Here is a 27,556-nt window from a genome sequence, read left to right on the forward strand (position 1 = left end):
GCAGAAAGGGGAGGGAAGAGCGGAGCGGGAGGCCGGGACCCTGCCGGGTTACAGCTGCCCGCCTACCTGAGCCGCGGCTTCTCCCTTCGGTGCTTCTGCCCCGCCAGGGCCTACTCCGAGGCTGACTCCAGCGATGGCCTTCGCAAATCTGCGGAAAGTGCTCATCAGTGACAGCCTGGACCCTTGCTGCCGGCAGATCCTGCAAGATGGAGGGCTGCAGGTGGTGGAGAAGCAGAACCTGAGCAAAGAGGAGCTGATAGCCGAGCTGCAGGTAAGGCGAGCGGGAGGGAGACGAGAGCCCCCGAGCTCGGCGGCATCCCCTGCAGAAACCGGCCGGCCGGCCGCGGCGGGGCCAGCGCGCCCCACCCCCACGCCCCGGCCCCGGCCCCAGGCAGTCCCGGGCCTCCCGCGTTTGGGGGCCGCGGCGGCGGAGGGAGGAACGCAGGGCGGCGAGCGGCGGGATGCAAACTTTGCGCGCCGTTTCCAACCGCGAGTTTCAAGCCGGCTCCCGTGCGGCGAGCACCGCGAAGTGCAGGCGGCTCCACCGCGCCCGCGGGCTGCACGCGGGATGCCCGCGCGGCTCCCCAGCGCCTTGGCGGCAGCGGCCCCGGCAGCGCTGCGCCGCCTCTCAGCCCCGCGGGGCAAGGGGAGCGGTGAGGCTTCCGCGCAGGGAGCCCGGGGACCCGCCATCCTCCGGACTACGTCTCCACTGCTCGGCCTGCGGCTCCCCCGTTCCTCGGGGGGCGCTGGCGGGGCCCCAGCCTGTCTCGTGGCAGCTGGAGAGGCTGCAGCGCCCGCGAGGCGACCGGGCCGGGGCTGCAAACCCCGAGCCCGCCTCTCGTCTGATGCAAGACTGCGGCGAGTTCTCCCCGCCCCCGGGCCTCCGGGGAGCTCTCGGAGGGAAGGGGGCGGGCGGGGGGCGCCCCAGGTCCTGGGACCGCCCATGCGGCCGCCGCCACCCCCACTGGGATCCCGGCTTACTTACCTCTTGCCGGCCCGCCTCCGCGTGGGCCTCGACCGCGGTCAGGAATGACCAGCTGGGTTAGAACCCGATCCCAAAAGCCCCCGGGAAGTTTCTGTGTCTTAGCAAACCTCTCTCGGGCCAGCTCGTTGTGCTGCAGAGTTGGCGCAATCTACTTCGGATCTGTCCCTACTTTGTTTGTAAGGGTCCTGCGAGGCTGGTGCCTCGTGCAGCCTTAGGACATTTCTTGCGTGACCTCTTCGCTCTGGCTCCTGCACCCAGCACCCCACCTTCCGGCTCCCACGACCCCCCGCGGCCCCAGCGCACATGCACCTGTTCCATTTTCTCCCTGGAGGGCCCCTTGAATGGAAAACCACAGAGGCGGCTGCAGTTGCTTTAGCTGTGCTGGAACCACACGGTGCTGGAAACCCACCGCGTTCCCTTGTCTGCCCTGGCACCTGCTGCTGTGTTTCTCCGTGAGGCTACCCTCCTACCACCGCCACCGCACCCACGCCCGGTGCTGTATCTGGTTACTTGGAGAGTAAGCCCTGTACTGTCCTGTACTCGGAGAAGCGGCTGACCCGGCCCTGCCTTCAAGAGGCTTGTGGACCAGTCAGGGAGCCTGGCCAGCGCTCCAGGGTTGACCAGATGACACAGTACACAGACAAAGCCCCAAGTGAGACCCCCAGCAGCCTAGCCTCCCCCTTCTCCGCCGCTGCAAAAGTGGAACAACACGGGTGCTTAGCCTGAATGGGGTGGGGGACAGGGGCTTGGGGTCTGATCCTGGAACACGGTAGGACTGGATGGGAGGCAGGCACCTCACACTTGTCACCTCCTCTTTTGTACGGGTGCTATCAGTGGCCTTGGCTCAGGGCAATGGCCAGAAGGCAGTGCAGTGGCTTCTAGACCAGCTTCTGACCCTCCCTCCGCCAGAGCAACAGGGTGGGATGAGTGGCCTCACTTGGGGCTTTGCAGCTTTCTTGTGGAAATTAGAAATCCTCATTTCTAGGATTTCAAGAGAGGGATGGGGGGGGGGGTGTAAAGGCAGAATTGAGAGGAACTGGAGGCCTCTCCTCTAGTGGAGGGGTTCCGAGAAGTTGGGAAGTTGGCTGGGTGGATTGCTGGGATCTGGAGCGGCAATTTGGAGGATATATTAAAGGCACTGATATCTCCTGGCAGGAGAGGAGGGTGTTTGTTGTCTACTGGCTGGCGGCCTCGTTGGACAGTTTGGGAACCCCCAGCCTTCCTGTCTGTCTTTGTAAAACGTTCACGTCAGAATACCAGTTACTCAACCTGGAGAGGCCTCGTGTCCACACTATGTCTTCTTATTCTGGGTGGGGAGGTGTCTGAGTTGGTGGCCCCTGCCCTCTCCCATTAAGTCTTTCATATTGACAGAAGTTGGAGCTCATTGCCTGCCCAGGCCCGGCCTCTCTTCCCAGTCCTTGGTATTCTGGGCAGGCACAGTTTGCTCTCACTGACTCCATGGTCAGGAAGTACAGTTACCCCTGAGAATGGTGCTTTTCAGACTCCACGCAAGTCACAGTACAGTATTGGGGAGCAAAGTGGGTTTAATGGGTCATGATTAGCATTTTAAAAACCAGAATAAGAAATACCAGGAAGCAAAGCAGATAGTTACACAATCAGTAGTGTGTCGGGAAATTGGTTTCAATTATATGGGCAGTTGTGCTGTCTGTGTAGTTTGTGAGTATAAAATCACAACTTACACGTATGTTTCGTTTTTTCTAAAAAAAAAAAAGATTTTATTTCTTTATTCATGAGAGACACAGGGAGAGGCAGAGACATAGGCAGAGGGAGAAGACATAGGCAGAACTCCATCCGAGGATCCTGTGATCATGACCTGAGTGAAAGGCAGACACTCAACCACTGAGTCTCCCAGGTGTCCCCATATATTTCTTCCCATAAGTCTTATTCAAAAAAGTTCAGAAAACCCTGGCTTAGAATAGTAAAGCTTCATGTTCAGAACTCACAAACTCTTAGACCGGGAACTCCTCTTCCGTCAGCAGATCTGACATCTTAAATAAACCTAATACGCAGGAAACTTTAAATCTTACCATGTATCCGTGGTTTTTAAACTTTGACCACGACCGACGAGAAGAAATTCATTATACATCATAACTCAGTATATACATACTTATGTGTACAATACACAGTAAAGTTTCATGAAAAAATATTCTTGCTATATGTGATACGTACATTTTTCTTTGTTTTATTGAATAGCAAAAAAAATAGCCAATAAGCCACATGCTAATAATGCACTTAACTTACTGAGCACATTTATTATTTTTGGCTCAGAATTTTAAAAAGGATAAAGAATGGGAAACTTTTCCATGCAAGAGTCCATCTTTTGAAAGTAAGTTCCGGTGCACCTGGGTGGCTCATTCAATTGAGGGTCTGACTCTTGATTTTAGGTCAGGTCCTGATCTCAGGGTTCTGGGACTGAGGGCCCAGTCAGCCTCTGTGCTCAGCAGGGAGTCAGCTTGAGGATTCTCTCTCCCTATGCCTTTCCTCCCACTTGAGTGCACTCTCTCTCTCTCTCTCTCTCTCTCAAAAATAAATAAATCAATATTTGAAAAAAGTTAGCAAGTTCTCATCCTTTTGCACTAGGATTTAATTTGCAAAAGTTAAATAGACATTTCCTAAATCAGGTTCTCACATATTGTGCCAACCGACAGCTCCCTGCATTCTCTAGCTGAGCAGCAATGACCTGGAGAATTGGACTTTCCTTATGATTTATGTCAGAGGCACCAGCCATGCTAGAATTACCCTCAAGGCCAAGCCTGTCCTCCTTGGGAAAGGAGGCATGTTTGAACTTGAGAAACGTGAATGGCTTTCCACTGCTGAGTTAGCATAGTTTGCTTAGAACAGCCATAAATCCAGCAGAACAGTGGCCTTTTTCCAGCTGTAAGGCAGCTGCAGAGAGCAGTAGACAGCAGAATGGGGGCAGTTTTGAGATTTGCCAAAATGGACTGCAGAGCCCTGGAGAAAAGAAAGTTGTAGTCACAGCACACTGCACTGTGGAAGGGGGAGGATTTGCAAAGGCCTCCAGTTTGCGTAACAGAGAGTAGAGGAACAGGCATCTTGGAGTGGAGTCTTGGAAGGATGACCTTTGACCGGAGTAGGGGATGGTACCCAGGAGTGCAGGGGTCTTGAGGGGTCACAGAGATAGGCCGCCAGTAGAGTCGCCATCAATAGGTGCTGCTTGAATATCTCGATCGGTGATGCAATTGAATGAAGTGGGGGTAGTGGAGGGTGTTAAGCGACCTTGAAGGCTGGTGGGCCCTGGCCATGTAGGATGTGGGACCAGGGTCTGTCGAAGGGGAGTCTCCAAAGGCAGATGCCCTACCTGGGTCAGGTGAGCTCTGAATGAACATCTGTACTGGTCTGACTGGAGACTCTTCAGACTTCCTGGCTTCAAAGAAAGCTGGTCTGAGGGACACCACCCTTGTGGGAAAAGTGTGGAGAGACTACAGGGTAACAATCCTGAGGGAGATCCCTCCATGGCGAAGGCTGTGCCTGTGGAAGTCTGGTAGTGCCGTTTCTGTGCTTGTCCTGGGGCCTGCAAGCACGAGGTGGGTGGACTGCTGGAGAGCATGCAGCCACCGCTGTGGGAGGCAGATTCCTAAGGTTTGGGGAGGGTGCTGGTGGCCTTGGAGAAAGCACTTGAGGAGGCCAGATTCTTGGGGCCCAGTGGAGGAGGTGATGGCCTCTGAGGAGGGCCAGAGAGCATGTCTGTCGCTCTCTCTATCACTTCTCACTTCCTCCTCACACACTCAAGGCAGCCAAACCTCAGAATCCTAGCTCATGGGGGATGCAGCTTGGATTTGACCCCAGGCCTGCCTGATGGCAGACCCTTTAGGATGCATATGCTGTCTGCTTCTTTTCTCTGCACGCATACGTCCGAAGTCGGCCAGCATGCAGGAACTCCCACCCTGGCAGAATGGGTGCAAGGCGGTCTTGAAGACCGGCTGTGGACCTAGAGTGTCTTCTGCCCCAGGACTGTGAAGGCCTCATCATCCGCTCGGCCACCAAAGTGACTGCTGACGTCATCAACGCAGCAAAGAAGCTCCAGGTGGTGGGCAGGGCTGGCACAGGCGTGGACAATGTGGACCTGGAGGCTGCAACCAGGAAGGGCATTCTGGTCATGAAGTAAGTCGCGAAGCCCCCGGGGGTGGGTGTAGAGGCTCACCACGAGTGGGGAGGGGGACACTTGGGTTAGTGAAGACCGGGTCAGAGTAAGAAGGGCTCCCACGAGGATGCCTGGTCCAGGCAGAGTCCAGACAGTCGGGTCTTGCTCACAGCGTCCTGGTTCCCCAGGATTTGGAGGAGGAGGCGGTCCTTGTGATCTCAAATCACTGGACAAACCCACCCCACAGACATCTGCGCTGCAGCCTGGTTGGGGAATTAGAAGAATGTTTGTTAGTGAATCCACCTGCATCCCCTGTTCCAGGGATACCCCTCCCCCTCCGCTGCTGTGTCTGGAGCAGGGTTTTCCTTAGCTCTGCTTTGCTTTCTGCCCTGTGCAGATGCACAGCCTTTGCTAGTTGAGCGGCTCTACATCCTTTCCTTTCCTCATTGCCCTCGTCCTTCAGCAGCCAGGGTCGCAGTTTCTCTTTCACACTCCAGGGCCAAGAAGGGAAGGGTGAGGGCTGTTTTTGCAGAAACTCAGAACAGAGGTTGTGACTGCATGCCAGGGCTGGGCCACACATTCCTGGCTCCCGGCTGGCCCTTAGATGATGCGGCCAGGTCATTGTTGCCCACTTCTTCGTCCTCAAGCCTTCTCCCTTCTCTCAGGAAATTCAGTGTCCCCCAAAATTTCCCCTCCTTTCTCTCCTCTTATAGAGCATGGGTGAACTGACTGTTCATCTGACTGAGGTCAACATCCAACCGAAGAAATGTTAAATGGTAACCCGTCCTACATTCTTCCCCTGGACACAGAGGCAGAGCCCTCAGCCCTGCACCCCTTCCTACATCCTAGTACAGCCTGTTCGCAGGGTTAGGCAAGAAGCTCGGTAGAAAGACAAACTCTGAGAATCCTTTACTCTTGACTTTTTTGGGGGGGATAAGATCTCTTGCCTTTTCCTCCTTGTAACTTTCATTTCCAGAAATGAAAAGATCCGAAAAAGGAAAAAAAAGGTAAACGTGTGTTAATAAACAGTTCAAAAACAAAAAAAAAAAAAAAAAAGGAGTGAGAGAGCTTTTGAAAAAACAAAAATTGATTCATGGGTTTCAGCTCTATTCTCCTTTCTGTGAAATGGGCAGAGTCAGCATGGGCCTAGTCAACATGGCCCTGTGCATTAAGGTGTGAGGAAGCGTTCTCACTTTGGAACTTGTTGAGAGATAGGAGAAGTCAAACAGGTGAAGATAAAAATCCTAGCTTTGTCACTGATAGAGGCTGGGCTGGGCAACTAGGTGAAGGTGTGTAGGCAGTGGGCTGACGTGAGTTTGATGGGCTTGCTCACACATCTTCTGCACAGCCTCAGTAAGATCAATGGCATAGAGTAGCGGGAATCTGTGGTTTCGGTGGGCAGGTGGATCCTGAAACGAGGGAAGAGAAATGCTGAGCCACCCACATATCTCCCCATCGAATGAGACTCTTCTCTGCCTTGGGAGAAGGGAGTTTGGGTAGGAGGCCAAGTGTGTTTCTCTAACTGAAGTCCCTCCATGTGAAACATGCAGCCAGGGCAAGGGGGTTTCCCTCCCCTGGGTTTAGGGCAGGTGTCCATCGGAGAGCCCAGGTTGGAGGCCTGCGGGTTGGGGGTTGGACTTAAGAGCAGGTGAGCAGAGGGGGCAGGAGCCTGAGCACACTTCACTCACGGCCTTCTCTTGGGACAGGAGTGGGAAGATGGGCTCTGGACGCACTGACATCCCCTCTCCTCTTCCATCTTTAGCACCCCCAATGGGAACAGCCTGAGTGCTGCAGAGCTCACCTGCGGGATGATCATGTGCCTGGCCAGGTAAGTCCATCTTCTCAGCAGAGCCAGCCTCTTCTGTGTCCATGATTACGACTCCCCAAATAACGTGCCCTGAAGAAGGGTAGAAACGCTTCAGCCTGACACTGTGCAGACAGCCGAGAATTTTCGAGGCCACCCATCTTTATGGGACATTCAATACACTGGTCCTGGCACACAAAGGTCAGACAGCTTCTCACAAATGAGTGGGCGGGGGGGGAGGGTGCTGTGTTCGGCATGGCTGCTCCTTACCTGGGAGCAGGCTCACCGAGAAAATGATTATGTGCCACCTTCCTCTCCTCCTTGGGCATTTCCTGTGTCCACGCCATCCTCTGGCTTCTTGCACCTCCAAGCCTCACAGATATGGTTTCTGCTCCCTGGAATATCCTTCTCCATCATCATTTCTTTTCCAAGTCGTTCCAGTACTTTATTACAGTCGTTATTAAAAATACAACCTCACACAGGTTATAAAATAGAGTGAACATGTAACATTTTTATTTAGTTCAGAACATTATTGAGTGAATTAATGCCAAAATGTAGCAACCTCCATGCCTCAGAGACTTCTCATACCCCAGAGGTTCCCAGACTTTGCTGCACATTGATAACATCTTGGATCTTGAAACAATCCTAATGCCTGACTTGCACCCCAGAAATTCTGATTTCATTGGTATGGGATGAAATTTGGCATAGGGATTTTTTAACAAATTTTTTATTTTAGGGGTTTTAGATATAAAGAAAAGTCGTAAAGATAGAAGGTCCCACATATGTCATACCCAGTCTTCCGTATTATTCACATCATACGTTAGAATGGTGCATTGGTCACAATCAATGAACCAGTGTTGAAATATCAATACATAACTTTCAGCTGAAGTCTTCCCCATCATCTTTATCCAGGTAACTCTTGTTCTTCAAGATTAAGCTCGAGTATTAGTTCATCAAGGAAGCTCTCTCTGGATTCCCCCACTGGGCTGTGTCCCTCACTGACTGTTCTGACCCTGGGCTTACCTCTCTCACTAACCTTTCAGATCTTTATTGTGATAGGATGGAGTAAGAACTGCTCTGGGATCCCTGTGCCAACCTGTGGATTCTTAACACAAGGGAACTCAAGTGGGGAAGTGTCTTGCTCTTCCAGCAGGAACTCTGGGGTGTGGGGCTCTTGAGTAGAGGGCACAGCCTAAGAACCACCGGATGTAGCACAGAATGTACATGAGTCTTACTGTATTGGGTAGAAAATGATGGCATTGAGCACTGCTGTCGAGTAGGCAATTCAGGCACCTGTGTGGCCAGTGGGGAGGGCGAGGGGCCGGTGGACAGGGCAGGGAGTTCACTAGGTCCCTTCACACAGCCTGGGATGCTTAAACCAGGGGACCCAGGCAGCCAGGGCTCTTTCTCTCTACTCAGGCCTGAAGCTTCTGGGGCCAAGAAATTACTGTTTTCCCCTCTGGAGACCTGTTCTCCCTCCTGCTGGGACGGGGTCTGGAGGAGCTGACCTTTGTTCTGATGCTCCCCAAGATTTCTACCTGAGCTCTTAAGTCCTCACTGCTACTCACTAGCCAATGAAGAGAGGAGAGGAGACTGGAGAAAGCAAAGAGCATGGGCAGCGTGCACAGCAGAAGGGACCCAGCCAGGACGGGGTCCGGGAGCTGGCTGTCTGGATCTCCCACAACATCTGGGCTCGACGTATTTCTCCCAGAGAAGCCCGATGCCCTGGTTTCACTTGTGCTATTAAATTCAGTGCTGGTTTTGGTTTTGTTTTTGAGTTAGGGACTGATCTGTCAGCTTTCTATCTATTTAATTCTCTCATTGGTTTTCTGGAGGTGGAAGGAAAGGCTTGGGAGCCAGAAATAATTTTTCTCCTATTGCAGGACCAGCCTTGTTTAAGAGAGTAGATAAAGTGGAATGATTTCAAGACAGCGGCCCATTTCCAACCTCTTACCCAATGACCTCTCTCATCAAAGATGCATCAAAACTAAGAAACAAGCACCCTATTGAGGAGGAATGGAGTCTCCCACACCTTCTGGTGTGTCTGCTCAGACTGCTTTTCCAGCAGGGCAGCAACCACAGAGTGGGAGTTCTGGACAGAAGGTTGAGAACATTGAGCAATGTGGGTGGAGAGGGGGCCTGCATGGGCCTCACAGTGGGGGACTTTGAACTCACAGCAGGGGCTCCTGAGGTCTAGGAGCAGAACAATGACACAGAAAGAAAGAGGAGAATGCAACCTGCTTTGAAGTCATCTCTCCCACCTTACCTTCTCTTTCTCTAAGTCAGGATGGCTACCATTCAGTTCTTGGGATGCCCCTCCCCCACATCATGGTCCTCCCCAAACTGGCCCCGTGGGGACCCCAAAGTGCTAAAGCCTGGAGAGGATCCCTGAGCGGCCTGCTATCCCATGCCCCACATTGCCACATGCAGCTCTCTTAGATGGCACCGTGGGGCCAGGAGGGCCGAGAGCAGGACGTGAGCCAGACCTGAGAGGAGCCGGGTGGGCTCTGTCTCACTTGGTCAGGGGCAGGTGAGCGGGCTAGCCTCGCTGAGGAGGGGGCACTTCCTCATTGTCCTTGCGACATTCCTGAAACGAGGACCCTCTACTGAGGATGATGGGCCAGAGCAGCCCATCATCCGGTGATGGAGCTTCTTCCCCAGGAGGCTTGTTACTGAGGCTTTGGGAGTTTGCCCACGAGATCCCAGGAGCACAGATCCCCCGTCAGCTGGACTCGCAGATGGAAGCATGTCCTGGCGATGTGTAGACATGAGAGAATGCTTTTTTATAAGAACTCAGCGATGGAGCTACAGGGACATTATGTTGGAGTCTCTCCCTCTTACGCACGCCCGGGCACACACACACACCACACACACACACACCCCACTCTGAGTTTTGTGGCCTACAGGAAAACTGCATTTAAATACGGAGGAGGCTCACTGCTGGGAATGTTCTTTGAGTCCATTCAACTACTTCCAATAGGGTGATGTCCTGCAAGATGTTGAGTCCCCAGTTGTCTCCACGCAGTTGTTGTGAGCGTTACATGCGCTAAAGCATCTCCAAGCATGTCTCATGGAGTGTCTAAAATAGAGCATGGACTCCTTAAACATTTTAAACATTGTTTCCCGTCTCCCAGATTCTCTTCCAGAGAAGCCTGGGTGACCACATCCCACGTGACGTAATCTTGTCCTCTCACCTCTGACTCTGCCCTAACTGCCTCCGTCCCTTCCAGAAACACATGGAGACTCAGACCCCCCACCCCCGTGTTAACCAATCAGAGGAGAGAGGCTGGGTTGGGGGTGGTTTGGAGAAGAGGTGGTATGGACTATAGCATCCCCTCCCCCCATTCCAGTGCAGCCTGAGACTGCTGGGGTTTCAGGAACTCTCGAGGAAGGGGAAATACCCAGCTGTCTGCTGATACGGTGCAAAGTGTAGGTTGCAGGCTTGGATGAAAGAGGAAAATGAAAATCCTTGAACTTCTGGAGCACTGGATGTTCTCAGAGCCCCTCAGTACCCCCATTTTGTTATCCCTGTGAACCGTGGAGGATTGGTGCTTGCTTTCTACATGCTTGTCACTCGGCAGTTGACTGACTCTCAGACTCCCAGCTGGGAACAGAAATCCTGGGGCTCCCACATCAGGTGTGCCTGACAGGCTTTCCTCTGCTCTGCTCCGGGTCTCTGTACCCAGGCCTGAGCCTGGTTCGCCCTGGGAATGACTGACTGACAGAGAGGGTGGCTGTGCAGACCTCACATCACCTCCCATGTGGGCCCACTGAACCTGTCTGTCCTTGCAGGCACATCCCCCAGGCGACAGCTTCCATGAAGGACGGCAAGTGGGAAAGGAAGAAGGTGAGCGGCCAGTCCTGCCTCGTCCCGCCCAGCTCGGCGCCCGAGGCCTCACTCCTGGGGCTTACTCTGGCCGCTTTGCCTCTTGCTTGTTTGGTTGCAGTTCATGGGAACAGAGCTAAATGGGAAGATCCTGGGAATTCTTGGCCTGGGCAGAATTGGGAGAGAGGTGGCCACTCGAATGCAGTCCTTTGGGATGAAGGTAAGAGGCTGCTGAGGCCCTTTGGTGTGGGGCTCCCTGCAGCAGTTTTGACAGAGGCAGGTTTGCTTGAGAAAAGGTAAAGGCTTTTTTCCTAGGAGGGGCTGACCCTCCTTCAGAGCCTCTAACGAAGTAGGCGGTGTAGCCGGGGAGGCAGGATGTTGGCCTGTCATTCTGGACACCTGAACTCAGAGTCCGGGCATCCTTGGTGGAGGTCCCTCAGCTCTGGGGCAGTAATTGCCTTGAGTCCCAGCGGAACAGAGGGGCTCTTATCCTGTGCTGCTTCTCCTCTGCTGCCGCAAGGGCTCTTTGCTTTGCTGCGTCTGTTGCCTGTGATACTTCAGACAAACAGGAGCACATCTGTAGCCTTATAGCAGAGCCGGTATCCATCCACCTTCTGGCTCCACTCCACAGTCAGAAGAGATGGCAAGATGATTGTGCAAATGCCGTGACACGATGTTAATCCCGTGGTGGCTGGAGCACCTCACGCATTTCTCAGAAATTCTCCCTGACCCCTGTTTCCCTCCAGGACCCTGCTTTACCCTGTTCTGGGGACTCAGTGGTTCTTCTGGTCAAGGGAAGGCTGTCATCGAGAGCAGTGCCACACCCTGAGGCCAAGCCAGGAGACCTCGCAGAGCGGTGGCCCCAGAGCCATGGGAGGGGACCTGTAGGGGCAGGTGACAGGGTGGCTAGGTGTGCTAGCAGACATCTCCTTGTTCACTCCTCATGCCCTCTCTGCCGTGGGGGGGATGATATATTCAAACTGCCACCAGGAAGGCTTTCGTTAAACATAAAAAAAAAAAAAGCCATTTTGACAATCAGATCATTTCTAGAAAACTTTACATGGAGCTGCTCTGGCATTTCCCTTCTCTTTCCTTCCTCCCTTTCTCTTTGTCCCCCCAGCTTCATAGAGTTAAAGGGAACCCTATGGATTAACCCTTAATTTTTATATTGATGTCAGGAGTTTGTGAATTTTTGCTGAGGCCTCCAGCAGTGGAAGGTAAACAGGAGGGCATCCCATTACACCACGCGGAACATCTTCCTCTCCCTCCTGTCCTTATTCCCCCACACACTTATTTACATCAGCCAGACATCTTTCCTAAGCCTCCGCACGTTGCTCTAGATCCCGGAGAGGGGGCTGTGGCCCAGCAGGATCCACTGATCATGAGAACAAACCAAAGCCAGTCCCTTCTGTGCAGGGCTGGCCAGGTGCCCCGTGCTGCAAGGAGAGCTTTCTCTTCCTCTTCTGTGAGGGATTAAAGTAAAGGCTTAGCTCACCTGGAATTCTGATCCTCTAAAATCAGGGGCCGGGGGTTAAGTAAAACTCGGAGTGCCATACTCAGACAGGGGAGCGCCTCATTGATGAGACAGAGACTTGGGGACAGGCTGTTTGGCCCAGCTGCTCTTCTGTTAAGTTCCCTCCCCTTCCCCACAGCGCCACAGCTCACTGGACTCTGCTTGCTCAGGAGCCTTCATTATCAAGGACTTGAGACTTTGGGGGAGTGACTTACCCAGACAAAAAGCCCCACCTCGTTTGCTGAGTAAGGGACGTGATCAGTAAGCTTCTGTGCTCAGCTACTCAGCTGCTGCCAGGCTGCTCCCGAGAGGCTTGGAGGGATATGGATTCTGAGCATCTCAGTGGAAGTGGCTGACACCCCTCAGACATGTGTTTGATCAGAAATGTCTAGAACCTGTTCATGAATGTCCTTCTGTGTGTCCAGGCATACCTCACACGACACGCCCGAATTCCCAGCGTGACTTTGAGGGTTTGCATGCTTTTGTATGTGGCAGCATGGCACTGCTCCCCTCGGGGGTTCTTCTGTCGGGATATCTGGCTGGTCCCTGTAGGCTATCCTGCTTCTGGGACATGATCTTTATAAACCGCTGAAACACACCTTGAAACGGTCACCCGCCCCCTGGCCTTGCCAGCAGCCCCGGTCATTTTGCAGTGGCCCAAGTGGCCTTTGTTCATGCTCAGGGCTCACTTTGCGCTTCCTAACTGATATCTCTGTCCAGATGAATTTTGCCTCGGGGCAGACAGATTATGGACCTGCATCATCCAAAGCTCCTCAGTTGGTGTTTGAACAGTTGGGGAAGCAAGATTTTCGAAAGCGCAAGGAGGGAAGATTCTAAAACAGGCTGTGAAAAAAAGTTTATCAGCATCCAGTCAGGAAACCATGATCAGTGTTCACTAAGCACAAGTTGTTTTAAATTGGCCTTGTTCTCTCTTTAGAAACCAATATTAAACCGATCGTCATGGACATCCTTAGGGGTCTTATACCTGAATGATTAAAAATTGTATTTTAGTCATGTAATAGGTGAAGGGATTTTCACAAAAATTGAAATATAGATCCTCATCTCCTTGTTTACCACCCCAATCCTGGTCTGCTCCCAGTTACCTGTGACGTAACATCAGTTTGCTGTGTATCATCTCGGACTTTTTTCTGTGCATTTATGTGGAACACATAGAGTTCTTTCCCATTGTGTGTGTGCGTGGGGGGGGGGTCTATGCCTATAGAAAATACAATACTGTACATGGTGGTAAAACGTAGATCTTGGAATAAATAAATTTACCCTATTTGTAAACTCTTCCATGGGCTTCTGTTGTGTGGACGAATTGCTTTTATTTGGCTTCTTCCTCCAGGACAGATGTTTAGATTGTTTGGAAATGTGGACTTAGTGAGACATTGGTGAGATCTTCCCTGACACCCTTGGGGTTAAGATGGAGACTGTAATCTTGGTGCGAAGGCTTAGTAACGGGTTGAAGGAAAGCTCCGTCTCAGTCTGAAGGGAGATGGTACAGGATGATGCAGGGCTATGCCTTATCCATCCTTCTCATCAGCGGTCTGGGTGACAGGAAGCAGGGGGAGGTGATTAATTCTTAAGACTGTGGAATCATATCCTAAATGATGTGAGAAGGCTAGCAAGGTTGGGCATCCTAATAAGAAGTTGAGCTAAGATACCTACCAGGACCCTCTATATGGGCCCCCAAAGCAACCAAACACATTTGGATGTAGAGGTGTTGTTAAAACGCTTTTCTAGGGGAGGGGACCTTGGGTTGACAGAAAAGCAGTGTGGTTCACAGTGGCATGGCTAATAGAAAAGGTAATGTGACTTTGGTAGCATTAAAAGAAGTATGACTTCCAGCACAGGGACGGTGACATTCCTTATGGTCTGTACTTCCTAAGGAAGGATTGAAGGCACTGGGGTCACAGCCCCGTCATGACTTGGGAGGCCATCAACTAGCTCTTCTATAGAAGAGTCATGCTCTCCAAGGAGGACCAGTAGGTACAAGCCATAGGGGACAGAGCTCCAGCCAGAGCTGGCCCCAAATGGAATGAGAGAGTTAGTCTCCCACTACTGCAGATACTCCACATGAGACTGGTTAAGCACTTGGCCGGTATGTGAGGACGAGGTGTGAGCATGGGCAGAGAGGTAGAAGCAGATGGCCTTTAAAGCTGTGATATCTCTGAGCACCCATTGCCCACGGGCTACGAGTTTCTTTATCTGCGGAATGGTCTTTAGCAGGCAGTTTTTTTGTGTGATCGTAGGAAATAGAGTAAAATTATTAAGGACTGTGGTTTGTTACAGTAACTCGTGGGCACGCTGTTATTAAAGACAGAGTGGGACCAGAAGGCATAGGGCACCCTGAGTAGTTCTGGTTGGGTGGCTCGGGCAGTGCTGCAAAGCACGTGAAGATGATTTTGATCACCCCTTCCTTCCCTGGTCCTGGGATGTCCCCTGGGCTATAATCTGTCCCCTAGGCTGTTAGTCACGAATTAGGCTGGGTAACTAATATCCAACCCTTCCAGAACATCGTGATTTAAGAGTTGACCCCTTTGTGTCACAGGAGCAATCAACAGAGTCCCTCTTGTGCTCAGACGTTGGGTAGGGACTGCCCCCTTTCCTTTCCCGTCCTTTCTTTGTCACTATCTGCTCACTCAGGGAAGCGGGGATCCTAGACCTTAGCTCTGCTAGGGAGCTCAGCCACCTGGCTTCCCACAGCACCTGGCGGGGGCGGTGTGTGTTGGGGAGAGAAAGCCCACCTAGGCCCCCATCCCAACCAGACAGGCCTGGAGAGGAATCTTCACGTGCCACCTGAGCTACCTGACTTGCTCTGAGCCACATGGCACAGATGTGGGTGTCAGAATCATTCTGGCCATCTGCAGCCTGCTGGTTGTGTGAGTCATCTGAGTCTGATGCTCCGTGGTGTTCTTTCTGCCTGAAGCTTTTTCTCAACCCATTTGCTGAACATGTTATGTTGTACACTCTGGAGGCACAGCTCATTCAAGTCATGCCAGCATGCCCGCTAGAGTGTTAGCAGGCCAAGCCAGCCAAGAGCTGAGCCTTGCACTCTCTTACCAAGGTTTCCTGTGAGGAACAGGCCAGGATCTCCTAACAGTTTCTTGGTGGCCGTGTTGTGATGACTCTGAAGTTATCCCAGAGGATGGACATTGAACCTGAGGCACCAGATGTCACCAATTCTCTCAGGCCCAGCTAATGTTTACTGAGGTCTACTGTGTCAGAGACTGTGCTTGCAGTGACCCCTGCAGGGTCAATATTCTTATTCCAGGTTTACAGACAAGGAAACTGAGGCCCAGGAAGGTTATATGATATGTTTGAGATAATAGGACTGGTAAATGGTGGAGTCCAGCTTGAGCTCCAGGTCTCCTGACTTCCAGTCTAGTACGCTTTGTCTTGCATCACCACCACTGTCGTCATGCCTGATGCAGGTGAGTTAGACGGTCTCTGCTCTGTCACTGTGCTCGACCTTCCTCGGGATGAAATCTCCTCAGGATGCTCCTAGCTCAGTCTGGTAACTGGAATTCCTACTGCGCTAGAGTACTGATTTCTTTACATTCTTCCCAGAGCCCCAAGTTCTGGGAAGCTACCTTAGGGACATGGGGATGGGACCCTAGAGAGAGAGTAAGTGGTAGGGCTCTGGGCCTTCACCTCTGCAGCTCTGATCGTTTTCTATAGTGGGTTTCTGAGTAAGATGTCACTGTGTGAAGGAAGAGAGTTCTCATCTTCAGCCAGAAGAATTAGCTGTGAGGCAGTAGGAGATGTGATGATGAGGCTCCTTTATTGGAACCCCTCCACCGTGAAAGCCTCCTTGCTCTCAGGCATCCACTGTTAAGCCAGAGGCCCAGGGGAGGTGTAGTCATCCTCACAAGGCTGCCTTCTATGACACCAGCTAGGACGTGGCTCTGTAGCGCCACTTGAAAAGCTGGGGTTCCCCTGCTCCCCAGCGTTAGGAGCCTGTCCTGAGGCCGGGATTCAGGTGGAGAACCCCTTGGTGGGTCTCCCTCAGGCTCCTCCGTAGGGTAGTCTTCAGAGGGTACATACCTGGAAGTGCTGCAACTTGTGAGTATCGGGACATCTGACCCTTTCTAGGGTGCGTTAGGACCCTACTCAGACATTGTTCCCCTGGGCCCAACGATATACTCTTTCGACTCCCCGCAACGTGGTCTCCTGGTGTAAGAATCCCAGCTCCTAGCCGTGTTCAGCTGCCATCTGCCCTGGGTCTCCCGAGTGAAAACTGAAAACCGTTTTCTCAGCCGAATTCTGCCCTGCAGTTGTCTGCAGCCGAACAAGAGAAAGGCAGCTGAGTCAGACCCTGCTGACCGCTGTGGAGGATGCGGCTCCCCTCCTTCCCCGTCCGCTCCCCACCAGCTGCAGGCACCCAGCACAGGGGCACCAGGCCCGGCTCCGCCCCCGGGACCCTTCCTCCCAGCGCTCCATGCTGCTTCTGGACTCCCGAGGGCCCCAAGCCCCAGAGTGGCGGGAGCTCGCCTCCATCGGGGTCAGCTTTGTGGCCTCTGCTGGTGGTCCCCGTCCTCCCCCGCTCACGTGAACCAAGTACATCTGGATTATAGATGAACAGGGCCCTTGTTCCAGGCAGCCCCTGAGCTGGCAGACAAAGAGCACTTGTAAGGGATCCTCTCTCCTCCCCTGGACGCTGCTTGTTCCCCTGGAAACGAGTAGGTTACAGCTGAGGGGGAATGACCACTGGGGCTGGTGGTTGTGAGCTTTCAATCCTACAGCCTCTCCCCCAAAAACTCCCCCTTGGCTTTGCTTCTTCCACAGGCTGATGATGAAAAATGTGATCTGAAACTTGTTCCTCATTCATGACCATGTCAGTCTCTTCTCTGCAAGGGCGGAATTTGTTACATAGGAATCCTCTTTGCCAGTATTTTCGAGATGACGTTTCTGTTTCCCACAAGGAAATTCCTGATGAGCAGGGGAAGCATTACAAAGCACAGGAAAGCATAAAGGAGAACAAAAATGAGTTCCCCCACACAGAGATGATGGCGGTTTCAAGTATTAGGCCTTCTGTTCTGTTTGTTACCTTTTGTTCAGTGCCAGGCCACCTCTGAACATTCTAGGGTTCGCCCCTAACATTTCAGGGTTAAGAGAACTGTCCTTTCAAGGAATATTGAATTACTGAGTGTTGGAGCAGGCGATGACTTTGAAATCATCCACCCAGCTCCTTCACTCAGTACTGAGGACCCAGGTCCAGGTCTCCTGGGTCAGCGTCCGTCCCTTGGCTCCTGCAGCTGCGTCCTGCCTTCTTGAGGACACGGATGCCTTTGAGATTGTTAAGGCTCCTACGCCTCTTTCCCCCAGTGGGTGCTGCGGCCCCGGCCAAGCCGAAGGAGGGAGCCGCGGCGGGCCTCCCGGGGTGACCAGACAGAAAGTGGATTATGTCTCTGCTGTGTCAAGAGGTGGCTGCGTCCTGGTGGTTGTGGATTCTTCGAATCCCAGCTGCTGGTGCTGGCTTGATCACCTTTAGAGGCTTGCCCTTGCTGAGGAGATGTGTGACTGGTGCCCGAGACTGTTCTGATACAGGACATGTTTCCATCGACTCTACCCGGTTGCTCAGGTGGGGCTGTGAGCCCCCTGACCTCACCCCACCTAGAAGGGTGGGCACCAGGGGTGCAGGCTTCCAAATCCAGACATTCTTCTTATCCACACTCGACCATCTGCCAACCATGCGACCTTGGTTGAATCATTTCACCTCTCTGCCTTAGTTTCCTCGTTGGTAAATCGGGGCAGGCAGGGATCTGCCCTGAGGAAGGTTCTTTCTGGGACCTGTGCCTTCTATGGTGCCTTGGTGCCTCCTTTTTTTCTCCTCCTGATCCTCGCTCCCTATTCTCCGTCACTCCTGCCCTGTTGAAAGGATCCGTCCTCAGTCATTGAGGCCTCTGTGTGGTGAGTCACCAGGTTATGCCTTCCGAGACTAGATGCATTTGGAGCCTTCTTAAAGGCACTTCAGGATGGGACCAAACCTTGCCCGCTGGCGGGTCAGCACTCCTCCCCAGCGACCGGTCTTGGTCTCCTTGCCTGCCCTGCTCTGCACCGCTGCCCCAACCTACTTCTTTCTCAGTCTGTGCACGAGTCAGGGCCCCTGCCTGTTCTCTGGCCCTGAGGGTCCTCGGCTGTGGCCAACCTGTCCTCTCTCGCCTGGTTATACCCTGCTAGTGTAGTGTGTCTCTGCTCCCCACGTAGCTGTCCTGCCTCTCCTGGGTTCCCTGTTTGCTAAGGGTTCTGAGCTCCCCCTTATCCAACCTCACACACGCACATGTACACACACGCACACACACGCTGCTCTTGCATCTGTTCATGTTTAAGAGCTTGGAGGTAAACAAACTCCCTTCACACTCTGGGCCAACCCCTCCTAAATAGAGAGCGCCACTTTGTTCAGCTCCAAAGTAGAACAGTATCAACCCTTGCTGTATTACCGTATTTGGACAGACTTAGCAGTAGTACTTGGTAAAAGCCCGATAAATGGCCTCCATCATAATAATACCAGCACTAATGAGGAACAGTGACATTTGCTCGTCTCTCTCTCGTTTCTGACCAGACTGTAGGGTATGACCCCATCATTGCACCAGAGGTCTCGGCCTCCTTTGGTGTCCAGCAGCTGCCCCTGGAGGAGATCTGGCCTCTCTGCGACTTTATCACTGTGCACACACCTCTGCTGCCCTCCACCACAGGTATGTGCGGCCCTGCCTGTGGGTCGGCCACGGAAGCCACAGACCAGAGAAGGGTGGGCCCTCAGCCTGGGCCTCCGCAGGCATGCGGACTAGGGCCCTCGAGCATGGAGTGATGCTCTGCTAGCTGATCCTGCATCACACGGAGGAGGGATGAGCTAGCTGGAAATGCATGGCTCGACACGTACGACCCGTGACCCCATGGTGTTTGCTGGGGCCGCTGCTGGCCTTTCTGGTTCCGGGACTTACTCCAAACACTACGATCTCAGGGACTCTAGGATGTTTCTAGACTGAGTTTGGTCTAAATCCACAACAGGGCCTTTGCCCCCGAGCCTGTGAGAAGGGAGAGGTGAGACCAGAGAGGCTGTCGGCGTGTGGGGAAGGAGCTGGTATGAGGCAGGGAGGGCTGCTGGCACTGGTGCTGGGGTCCCGGGCAGCGGTGCCACAGGAAAGCCCTTCCCTCCTTGCAGGCCTGCTGAACGACAGCACCTTTGCCCAGTGCAAGAAGGGGGTGCGCGTGGTGAACTGCGCTCGGGGAGGGATCGTGGACGAGGGGGCCCTGCTCCGGGCCCTGCGGTCTGGCCAGTGTGCTGGTGCCGCGCTGGACGTGTTTACAGAGGTGAGTGCCTGGTGGAGGAGAGGAGCGGTGAACACAGGGGCCCAGGACCGGGAAAGCCCAGTGTGCACGAAGAAGGTCTTTGCCTTAAGGAGGCCTCCACGGCACTCAGGAGGAATTATGCTGCCAAGAATAACGCCTTTGTGGTTTGGGGAGCCCTCCGGAGTGCGGTGCACAGGCCGCCGTGTGGTCTTTGCAAAACTCAGATTTTAAATAGGACCCAGGTCCTGGTCCCAGGCTCCCTGGGCTGGTGTCCTGTTGATGACTGCAGGGAGGACCGTGCAGCACATCCGTTCTGAGGCTGAGGGTTTGCGGCAGAGAGAGAGCATTTGGGGCGGGGTTTAAGGTCTCTTAATTATTGACCCAGGTCTCTGATGAAATGAATCCCGTTGCCAAAGACATTCTGCCCAGTGTCTGTTGGCTTTCCTTTCCTTCGTGTCTTCTGGGGAGGGAGGGCAGCCTGAGGCGAAAGGACAGAAGGGGTCCCCTGTGCCCTGGGGGGCTGCTCTCCCCAGTCTCTCTGTCGGACCCAGAGACCCCGTCGTTGCTCGCCCGAGCCACCCCCCCACCTTACACCAGAGGAATGACGGACAGTGCATTTCCACTGGACTCCAGCATCACAGATCCAGGGCAAAGAGCAGGGATTTTGGCTTAGGCACTGGAGGGTTGCTGGTTATCTGCGGTGGGGCCCTGGCACGTCCCCGGCCCTCTCTGAGCACTGTGTTGCCCTCACTGTGTATTCCCTGTCCTGAGCACACAGGGTTTATACTCCTGGTCATCTTTCACAACTAGCTGGTAAGCTTCTGGAAGGCAGACGTGCGCCTGGCCCTCTTGGTACTGACATTCCCTGATCAGCACCTTCCCCTGCCTGTCTCTGGCCTTCTCGTGGCACCTGTTACCAAGTGCACAGCACTCACAGGCCCAGGTGGCCAGACAAGAGGCCTGAGTGACATTCCCAGGGGCAATACATTGTGCTCAGTGAGCAGAGGGGGTGGGCAGAGGTGCCCAGGTGGACCACCTGTCGTGGTGAGAGCCAGGATGGGACAGCTGTGCAGAGGGCCTGGAAGTGCTGCAAGGATTCAGGAGCGAGGGGGAGCTCGAGGGAAAAACCGGTAACAAACAGTAGCTTCACTGGCTGAGAACCTCCTGTATTACTGGGGTGCAGTCTGCACGACAGTGTTTTGTTCTGGGTAGTATTCACCCATTTTATAGATGGAGAAACCGAGGCTCAGAGAGGTGGAGATTTCTCCAAAGGCACATAGGTCTAAGCGGGGGAGCCGAGATGTGCATCCTGTCCTTAGCCCTGTCCACTCTGCTGTAGAGAGGTGTTGACGAGGAACCCGGCTGTTGAAACCAGAGACAGAAGGCGTAGAACCTTCTAGCAGAACCAGAGTAGAAGGCATCCTCGGCCCCACGCCTCTCCTCCAGCCTCCCTGGGCAGCCGACCGAGAGGTTGTCTCTCTCTGGGCAGGAGCCGCCACGGGACCGAGCCTTGGTGGACCATGAGCGCGTCATCAGCTGCCCCCACCTGGGCGCCAGCACCAAGGAGGCCCAGAGCCGCTGCGGGGAAGAGATCGCCATCCAGTTTGTGGACATGGTGAAGGGGAAATCTCTGGCAGGCGTCGTAAGTATGGCCAAGTGGGCCTGGGGCCGGGAGGTCGGAGGGAGGAGCCGAGGCCCGGGAGGGCGGGTGGTGTCCGGATTGGGGCATGGTGACAGCTCTGGTGAGCAGTGGTGTGTTGACCAGATTCAGCCCTGGGGGCAGAGGATAAGGCCTCCTCTGGAGCCAGGCTTCTGGGTGGGGCGGCGGGAGCCCCCCTGTCCCTAGCTTTACTAGTTGCAGCCTGGTTGCAGGGAGGCAGGCGGCTCGGCCCTGCCGTATTGTAGCCTTGGTGCAGAGATTGTGGCTCTTCCCAGGGTCCGGGCTCCAGAGAAAGGCTCCTTTGTTCTCCACATGCTTTGAGAATGAAGGAGCGTGGCCTGGGCGATGCTGGACGCCGTGGGGATGGCGGGTGGGGGCTGGGGCTGGTCCTTGACCTTCCTGGCTGACCCTCGGCGTGGGGATTTTCATTGCGGAGGACAGAGCAGTAGCAGGAAAGACACAGGGTGCTTTGTCCAGCCTGCCAGGCCTGGTGTGATAGCCCAGCTCTCCGGGCCACCCTGCCTGCTACGCCCCGAGAGAGTAGGGGAGCCAGCTACTCCCCTGAAGGACCCACAGGACGGTGCTCAAACACAACACGTGGCCCGTCCACCTGTGCCTCTCCCTTCTCTATTGTGCATCTCGTGGCTCCTCAGTGTGGGGGACACTTTCTCACTCCCTCTGCACATCTCTCTTCTGAGCAGCTCTCCCCAGGTGACGTGCTGGGACTGAGGCCATTGCCAGCCAGGCAAGGCTGGACCTGTCCCTCTGCAGCCCTTTGCCGGGCAGGCCTCTGCCCTCACTGTTGCAGCCCTCAGGGGTTACCATGGAGTCCGTAGGTGGAGGTGGCAGTCCAGGCCTTTTCATGAAGGGGGCTCCTTACCACCAGCTCCATCAAATGGAAGCATAGACTGTTCCCATCTTATACCAGAAGTAAACTCTCTTGGTCAAAGGCCTTCAACTGGGGCAGATTTAAGTCTCCACCCAAAGTGACTGGTTGTCCTCCAGTAGGCTTTTAGAAAGAAAGACAGTTGTGTCACATGGGAAGTCCCTCCCTAATTCTTCTCTGCATCTTCTCCCGGTTTGGTTGTAACGTTAGACACAGACTCACATTAGGGTCTGGTTGGTGCTCAATGGCGCCTGCCTCTTAGAGCCCTCCTGTTGGTTCTCTAGACCTGCCGTGAGCATCCCCGAGTCCACAGGCGCTGCCCACAGGTGCTGCCCGGAGGACACTTGCCTCCAGCGGCTGCAGGCTCAGCCCAGCCCACTGGCCCATGGCCCTTCATCTCTGCTGCCGGCACTGGCCTTCCTTCGTCCCGCCTCCTGGTTCACGCTGGTCCTTTCTGTATCCTGTTGGAGAGGAGCAGAGGAGCCCTACCACAGGAGCCCCCAAGCCAGGCTGCCTGCCTCCTTGGCCATTTCCAACACCAGCAGCCTGTTTGATTTATATCACCCCCCAGGTTTCGAATTAAATCCTTCTTAGATTCCTTGGTCAGTTTGACTCACAAAAGTGCCCAATGCTTCATTCAGAGCCAGACCATCTTGAACCACAAACTGGAATTGAAATTGTGACCCGGGACAAGCTGGCTTTGTTATCAAGCCCCTGTTGGGACGGTCCCGCCGTCCAGACCCTACCCTAGACTTACAGCTTTAGGAGGAAATGTGGCTTTTGTCTCCTTTAGCTGCCTGCCAGGCCTCCTGGTTGACTCCACATGGGCCAAGGTTTGAAGAGTGATAGGATCATTAAGAGTATGTGAATCCAGGGGATTCCTGGGTGGCTCAGTAAGGTTTAGCGCCTGCCTTTGGCCCAGGGCGCGATCCTCGAGCCCCGGGATCGAGTCTCGTGTCGGGCTCCCAGCATGGAGCATGCTTCTCCCTCCTCCTGTGTCTCTGCTTCTCTCTCTGTGTGTCTATTATAAATCAATCATTCAATCAATCAATCTTAAAAAAAAAAAAAAGAGTATGTGAATCCAGTGACACCTGGGTGGCTCAGTGGTTGAGCTTCAGCCTTTAGCTCAGGGTGTAATCCGGTCCGGGATTGAGTCCCACATCAGGCTGCCTGCGAGGAGCCTGTTTCTCCCACTGTCCGTGTCTTTGCCTGTATCTGTGTCTCTCATGAATGAATAATTAATTAATTAAAAATATGTGAAACCAGCTTTGCAAATTGTGATATTTGGTCAAAGTGATTAATGACAGTGTAAACACTCACTTTCTTCTTTTCCTAAACTTTTATTTATTTATTTGACAGAGAGAGAGAACCAGTGCTGAGGAAGTGCAGAGGGCGGGAGAGAGAGAGAAGCAGACTCCCGGCTGAGTAGGAAGCTGATGTAGGGCTCAATCCCCAGGACTCAGAGATCATGACAGCGTCCCTTAACCGCCTGAGCCACCCAGGCGCCCCCACTTTCTTTTTTAATTGAGGTGTAAAGTAAAAGGGAAGGCGTCTTGGAGCGACCTACCCCTCTAGGTCCCAGTGATCCGTGACTCCCCACACATCTTAAGTCAAAGACCACCTTCCTATTGTGGTGTCCAGACCCATCATCTCAGGAAAAACCGGTCTCCTGTGTAAGGGGTGAGGTGGGCACAGTTTGTGGGGGTAGGGTGCAGAGAAATGCCTTTTTCTCCCTTCTGGCAATTTTGTGCTCTTTTCTGGCTCTACAGCTCTCCCAAGCTGAAGGCAGAAGTCTTGTGGTGGCTAATGGAAGTTGTCTCCACGCTCCCCACCCCAGGCACCCGAAACCAGGACAGCCCTGTGCCTTCTGCTCCCCACTGTGGAGCTGTGCTCAGGAGCCCTGCCCTGCCTCGTGCCGACCTCAGCTCTGCTTCCCCGTTCTGTGCAGGTGAATGCCCAGGCCCTTACCAGTGCCTTCTCTCCACACACCAAGCCTTGGATTGGTCTCGCAGAAGCTCTGGGGACGCTGATGCAAGCCTGGGCTGGATCCCCCAAAGGGACCATCCAGGTGGTAACACAGGGTGAGTTGGGGACACTGCAGAGGGAGGGAAGAGGGTTGTGTCTGTAGCAGGTCCCAGACAGCGAGGGGCTGGGAAAGGACTGGACATAGCTCTTGTGACGCCAAGTCCCCGTTCTGTCTGCATAGGGCTCACTCACTACCCAATGGGGACAGAGGGGACGGTCCAGAAAATACTAAGAAATATGTGTGATTTTCACAAGTCACGATTGTACAGTATTCTTAAGATGCACGTGTTCTGCATGCAAGAGAAACCTCCATGAGAGACAGTTTCATGGGAGAGCAGTAGGATTGGGGGAGGGAGTCCCAGCTTAAGCGACAGGATCTTGATTCTGGGTTTGACCCTGTGGCTTGCCTGCTGTGAGATTTCCCTTGTCTGAACCTGGGTTCTTCACGTATAAAGTGAGAGTCGGGGCAGGTGTGCCAGATAGGGTGGTGGGACAGGGTGTGCCCCGTGACACGGTAAGGTGGGTCCTGAGGCGAGCTGACGGTCCCTGGAGCATTGCTCAGCTGGGGGTGGGAGCAAAGAGAGTGGCCTCGGTCTCCCTTTGCGACTATGCAGGCTCCGGCCACTTTCCCAGCGGGCCCAGCGTAGGCAGATGTAGTGAGAGACTGCGCAGGGCTCTAGTTCCTACACCCTGCAGAGGCTGGTCCCCCTCATGGCCCGTTGAGCATCTGCTCACGTGGGAAGAGCTTGGGGGTGGTTAGACCTGGGCACTGCTAGAAATAGGGGAGGTCAGAGCTGCGGGATCCCCAGAGGAAGCAAGGCAGGGAACTGGGTGCCTTCCAGAGGGAAGCGGAACTTCGCCCGCAGGCTGGGGCTTGGGCCCCGGGCAGTGAGGAGTCCCTGACCCAAAGCTGGGTGTCAGTGCCCGCCGGCTCCTGTGCTGCTCAACAAACAGCACCTTATTGTAGGTTCTCTGTCCCCAGGAACATCCCTGAAGAACGCTGGCAACTGCCTAAGCCCTGCAGTCATTGTCGGCCTCCTAAAGGACACTTCCAGTCCGGCGGATGTGAACTTGGTGAACGCCAAGCTGCTGGTGCAGGAGGCCGGGCTCAGTGTGCGTGGCCCCGGAACCCGCTCCTTTCCTGTCCGCCCGCCCCCCTCTCCCCCCTTTGCAGAGCCTGCTCGCCCCCTGCTCCTGGAGTGGGAGCCCCGGGGCAGGTCCCGCTGTTGACACCGTGCACCCGTGACGGGCAGCCCGAAGCCCTCCGTCCGTGAAGCGGGAGTGCCGCCTTGCTCCGAGCGTTGCTACGAGTGAACTAATACTCCTGCAGGTGCTCTGTGCAGGCGTGCCCCGTGCACGGCCGGCGGCCGCGGCGCCCCCATTGCACAGCTGAGGAACACGAGGAGCCGGGCTGGACCGGCGCCAGCTGGGGGTCGCCCAGCACGCTCGCCTTCTGGCTCCATCCCGGGCTCCTTTGGCCACGGCACCCAGTTTCTAGATCAGCTTGCCAGCTCTGGAAGCTCCGGCATAGCTGCTTAGCGCCTGCAGCCGCCGCGCCTCCCCTGTGGTGCCTTCCCCGCCGCTTCCCTTGTTAGATCACAGTCTGCGTGTCAGCCGGTGGCAGCTGGCAGGGGCAGTGGGCAGCGGAGCTCCCGTGACTCCCCTCCTCTGCTCCCCGCTGCACTGGGCCACTGATCTGCCCGGGAAGCGGTGAGCCGGAGCGGCCCGGCTGCCCCCTTCCTCCTCCTTCCAGCTCGCAGCCTTCACCTGGACCCGCAGGTCTCTCCTGCCCTCCCTTGAGGGAGGGCGTTGGCTGTCCCGGGGGCGAAGGCTCAGGGGCCCCAGGCAGAGCCCTGGGCCCTCTCCTCCGGCCTCAGTGGCTGAGCGTGTCCTCCAGGCTGGCGCTGCGCAAAGCGGCTGTTCGGTGGACACGGAGGGGAGATGCCACGCAGCTGGGAGGCATAACTGTGCGTCCTCGCCTTCTCCCTGCAGGTAACCACCTCCCACCGCCCCGCTGTGCCCGGGGAACAGGGCTCTGGGGAATGCCTGTTGACCGTGGCCCTGGCAGGTGCCCCCTACCAGGCGGCGGGCTGGGTGCAGGGCACCACACCTGTGCTGCACGCGCTCAACGGAGCTGTCTTCAGACCGGAAGTGCCTCTGCGCAGGGGCCTGCCCCTGCTCCTGTTCCGGGCTCAGCCGTCTCATCCTGAGATGCTGCCCACCATGATTGGTGAGGAGGGGTCTCGTAGGGCTTGCCGTGTCCTTGAGGCTGTGTGTGTGTGTGTGTGTGTGTGTGTGTGTGTGTGTGTGGCGGGGGGGGGCCTCTCCAGGGATTGGGCCTCATGGACCTTTGCTTCCTTCGGTCCCACCCCATCCCTCAGCACATTTCTGTAGCATACAGAAGATCTGTCCTGCCCGTTTCCAGAACATTTGGGAAATGGATACAGAGTTCAGAGGGCAAGCGCCGTCTCTCCTGTGTCAGAGCCCCGCGGCAGAGTTAGAGCCCCAGAGTCCCTATTACCCGCCTGCTCACCATGCTCAGCTCCCAGTGTGCACCTGCCTGCAGGGCTGTGCCTCAGAACTCCGAGCCTTTGCGTGCAGGTTTCTTTCTTCTGACCGCAGGCCCTGGGGGCCAGCCTGACTGCAACAAAGCATGTTGGGCGGGTGCTCCAGCAGCTGGGGGCATCTTGAACCTGCCTCAGGACCCTGGCACCGGCCCACTGGGAGTTTTGGAGCACTTCCGGGCTTGGCGGTTGTGTCCACAGACCTCGAAAGGCCTAATTTCACCATCCTTGCCAACTGACCAAAGGAACTTTCCCCTGTTTTTCTCCTTTGCTCTTGGTCTGGATAAATCTGATGCCCGGCATGGCAGGAGATTGCTCTAGCAATTTGTGGCTGGCTCATTCCTTCCCTACGTTGCACGATGGTCAGGGGATTCCTAAAGGGTCTCTGAGTAGTGAGGGAAGCTGGGCAGATGCCCTGTTCTTCCATCTCTCAGCTCTTTGTTTCTGACCCCATCACCCTCCACTGCAACTTTGATCACAGAGGCCCACGGCTTCCCACCCGATTCCCAGCCTCTTTTTCTCCTTCCCCCCCTGCCTTGTGCCAATCAGCGGTTTTCCCGTCTACTTCCCAGGCCTCCTGGCAGAGGCAGGCGTGCAGCTGCTGTCCTACCAGACCTCGGTGGTGTCAGATGGGGAGACCTGGCACGTCATGGGCATCTCCTCCCTGCTGCCCAGCCTGGAAGCATGGAAGCAACATGTGACTGAGGCTTTCCAGTTCCTCTTCTAAGCTCTGGGGGGCTTTTCTGAAGAAACCTGGCCACTGGGATCCAGAGAGAGGAGGCCCACAATCCTCAGGCTGACACTGCTTACTCTGCAGACCTTGGCTGACCCCTACAGTGGAGTGATAAGCAGCCAATAAAGAGCCTGCGCCCAA

General features: G+C 54.8%; 1 protein-coding gene across 1 annotated transcript; it reads left to right on the forward strand.

Moving 5' to 3' along the window:
- PHGDH (phosphoglycerate dehydrogenase) lies at positions 1–27,556 on the forward strand. Its single transcript, XM_055312376.1, has 12 exons — positions 1–271; positions 4,977–5,128; positions 6,871–6,936; positions 10,705–10,759; positions 10,860–10,958; positions 18,820–18,952; positions 19,420–19,568; positions 21,037–21,189; positions 24,042–24,174; positions 25,101–25,231; positions 26,111–26,348; positions 27,255–27,556. The coding sequence occupies exons 1-12, from the start codon at positions 134–136 to the stop codon at positions 27,407–27,409; spliced, it is 1,602 nt and encodes a 533-aa protein (XP_055168351.1). The 5' UTR covers positions 1–133; the 3' UTR covers positions 27,410–27,556.

This window comes from Nyctereutes procyonoides, unplaced genomic scaffold (genome assembly GCF_905146905.1).
Source record: "Nyctereutes procyonoides isolate TBG_1078 unplaced genomic scaffold, NYPRO_anot_genome, whole genome shotgun sequence".
NCBI classification, from domain to species: Eukaryota; Metazoa; Chordata; class Mammalia; order Carnivora; family Canidae; genus Nyctereutes; species Nyctereutes procyonoides.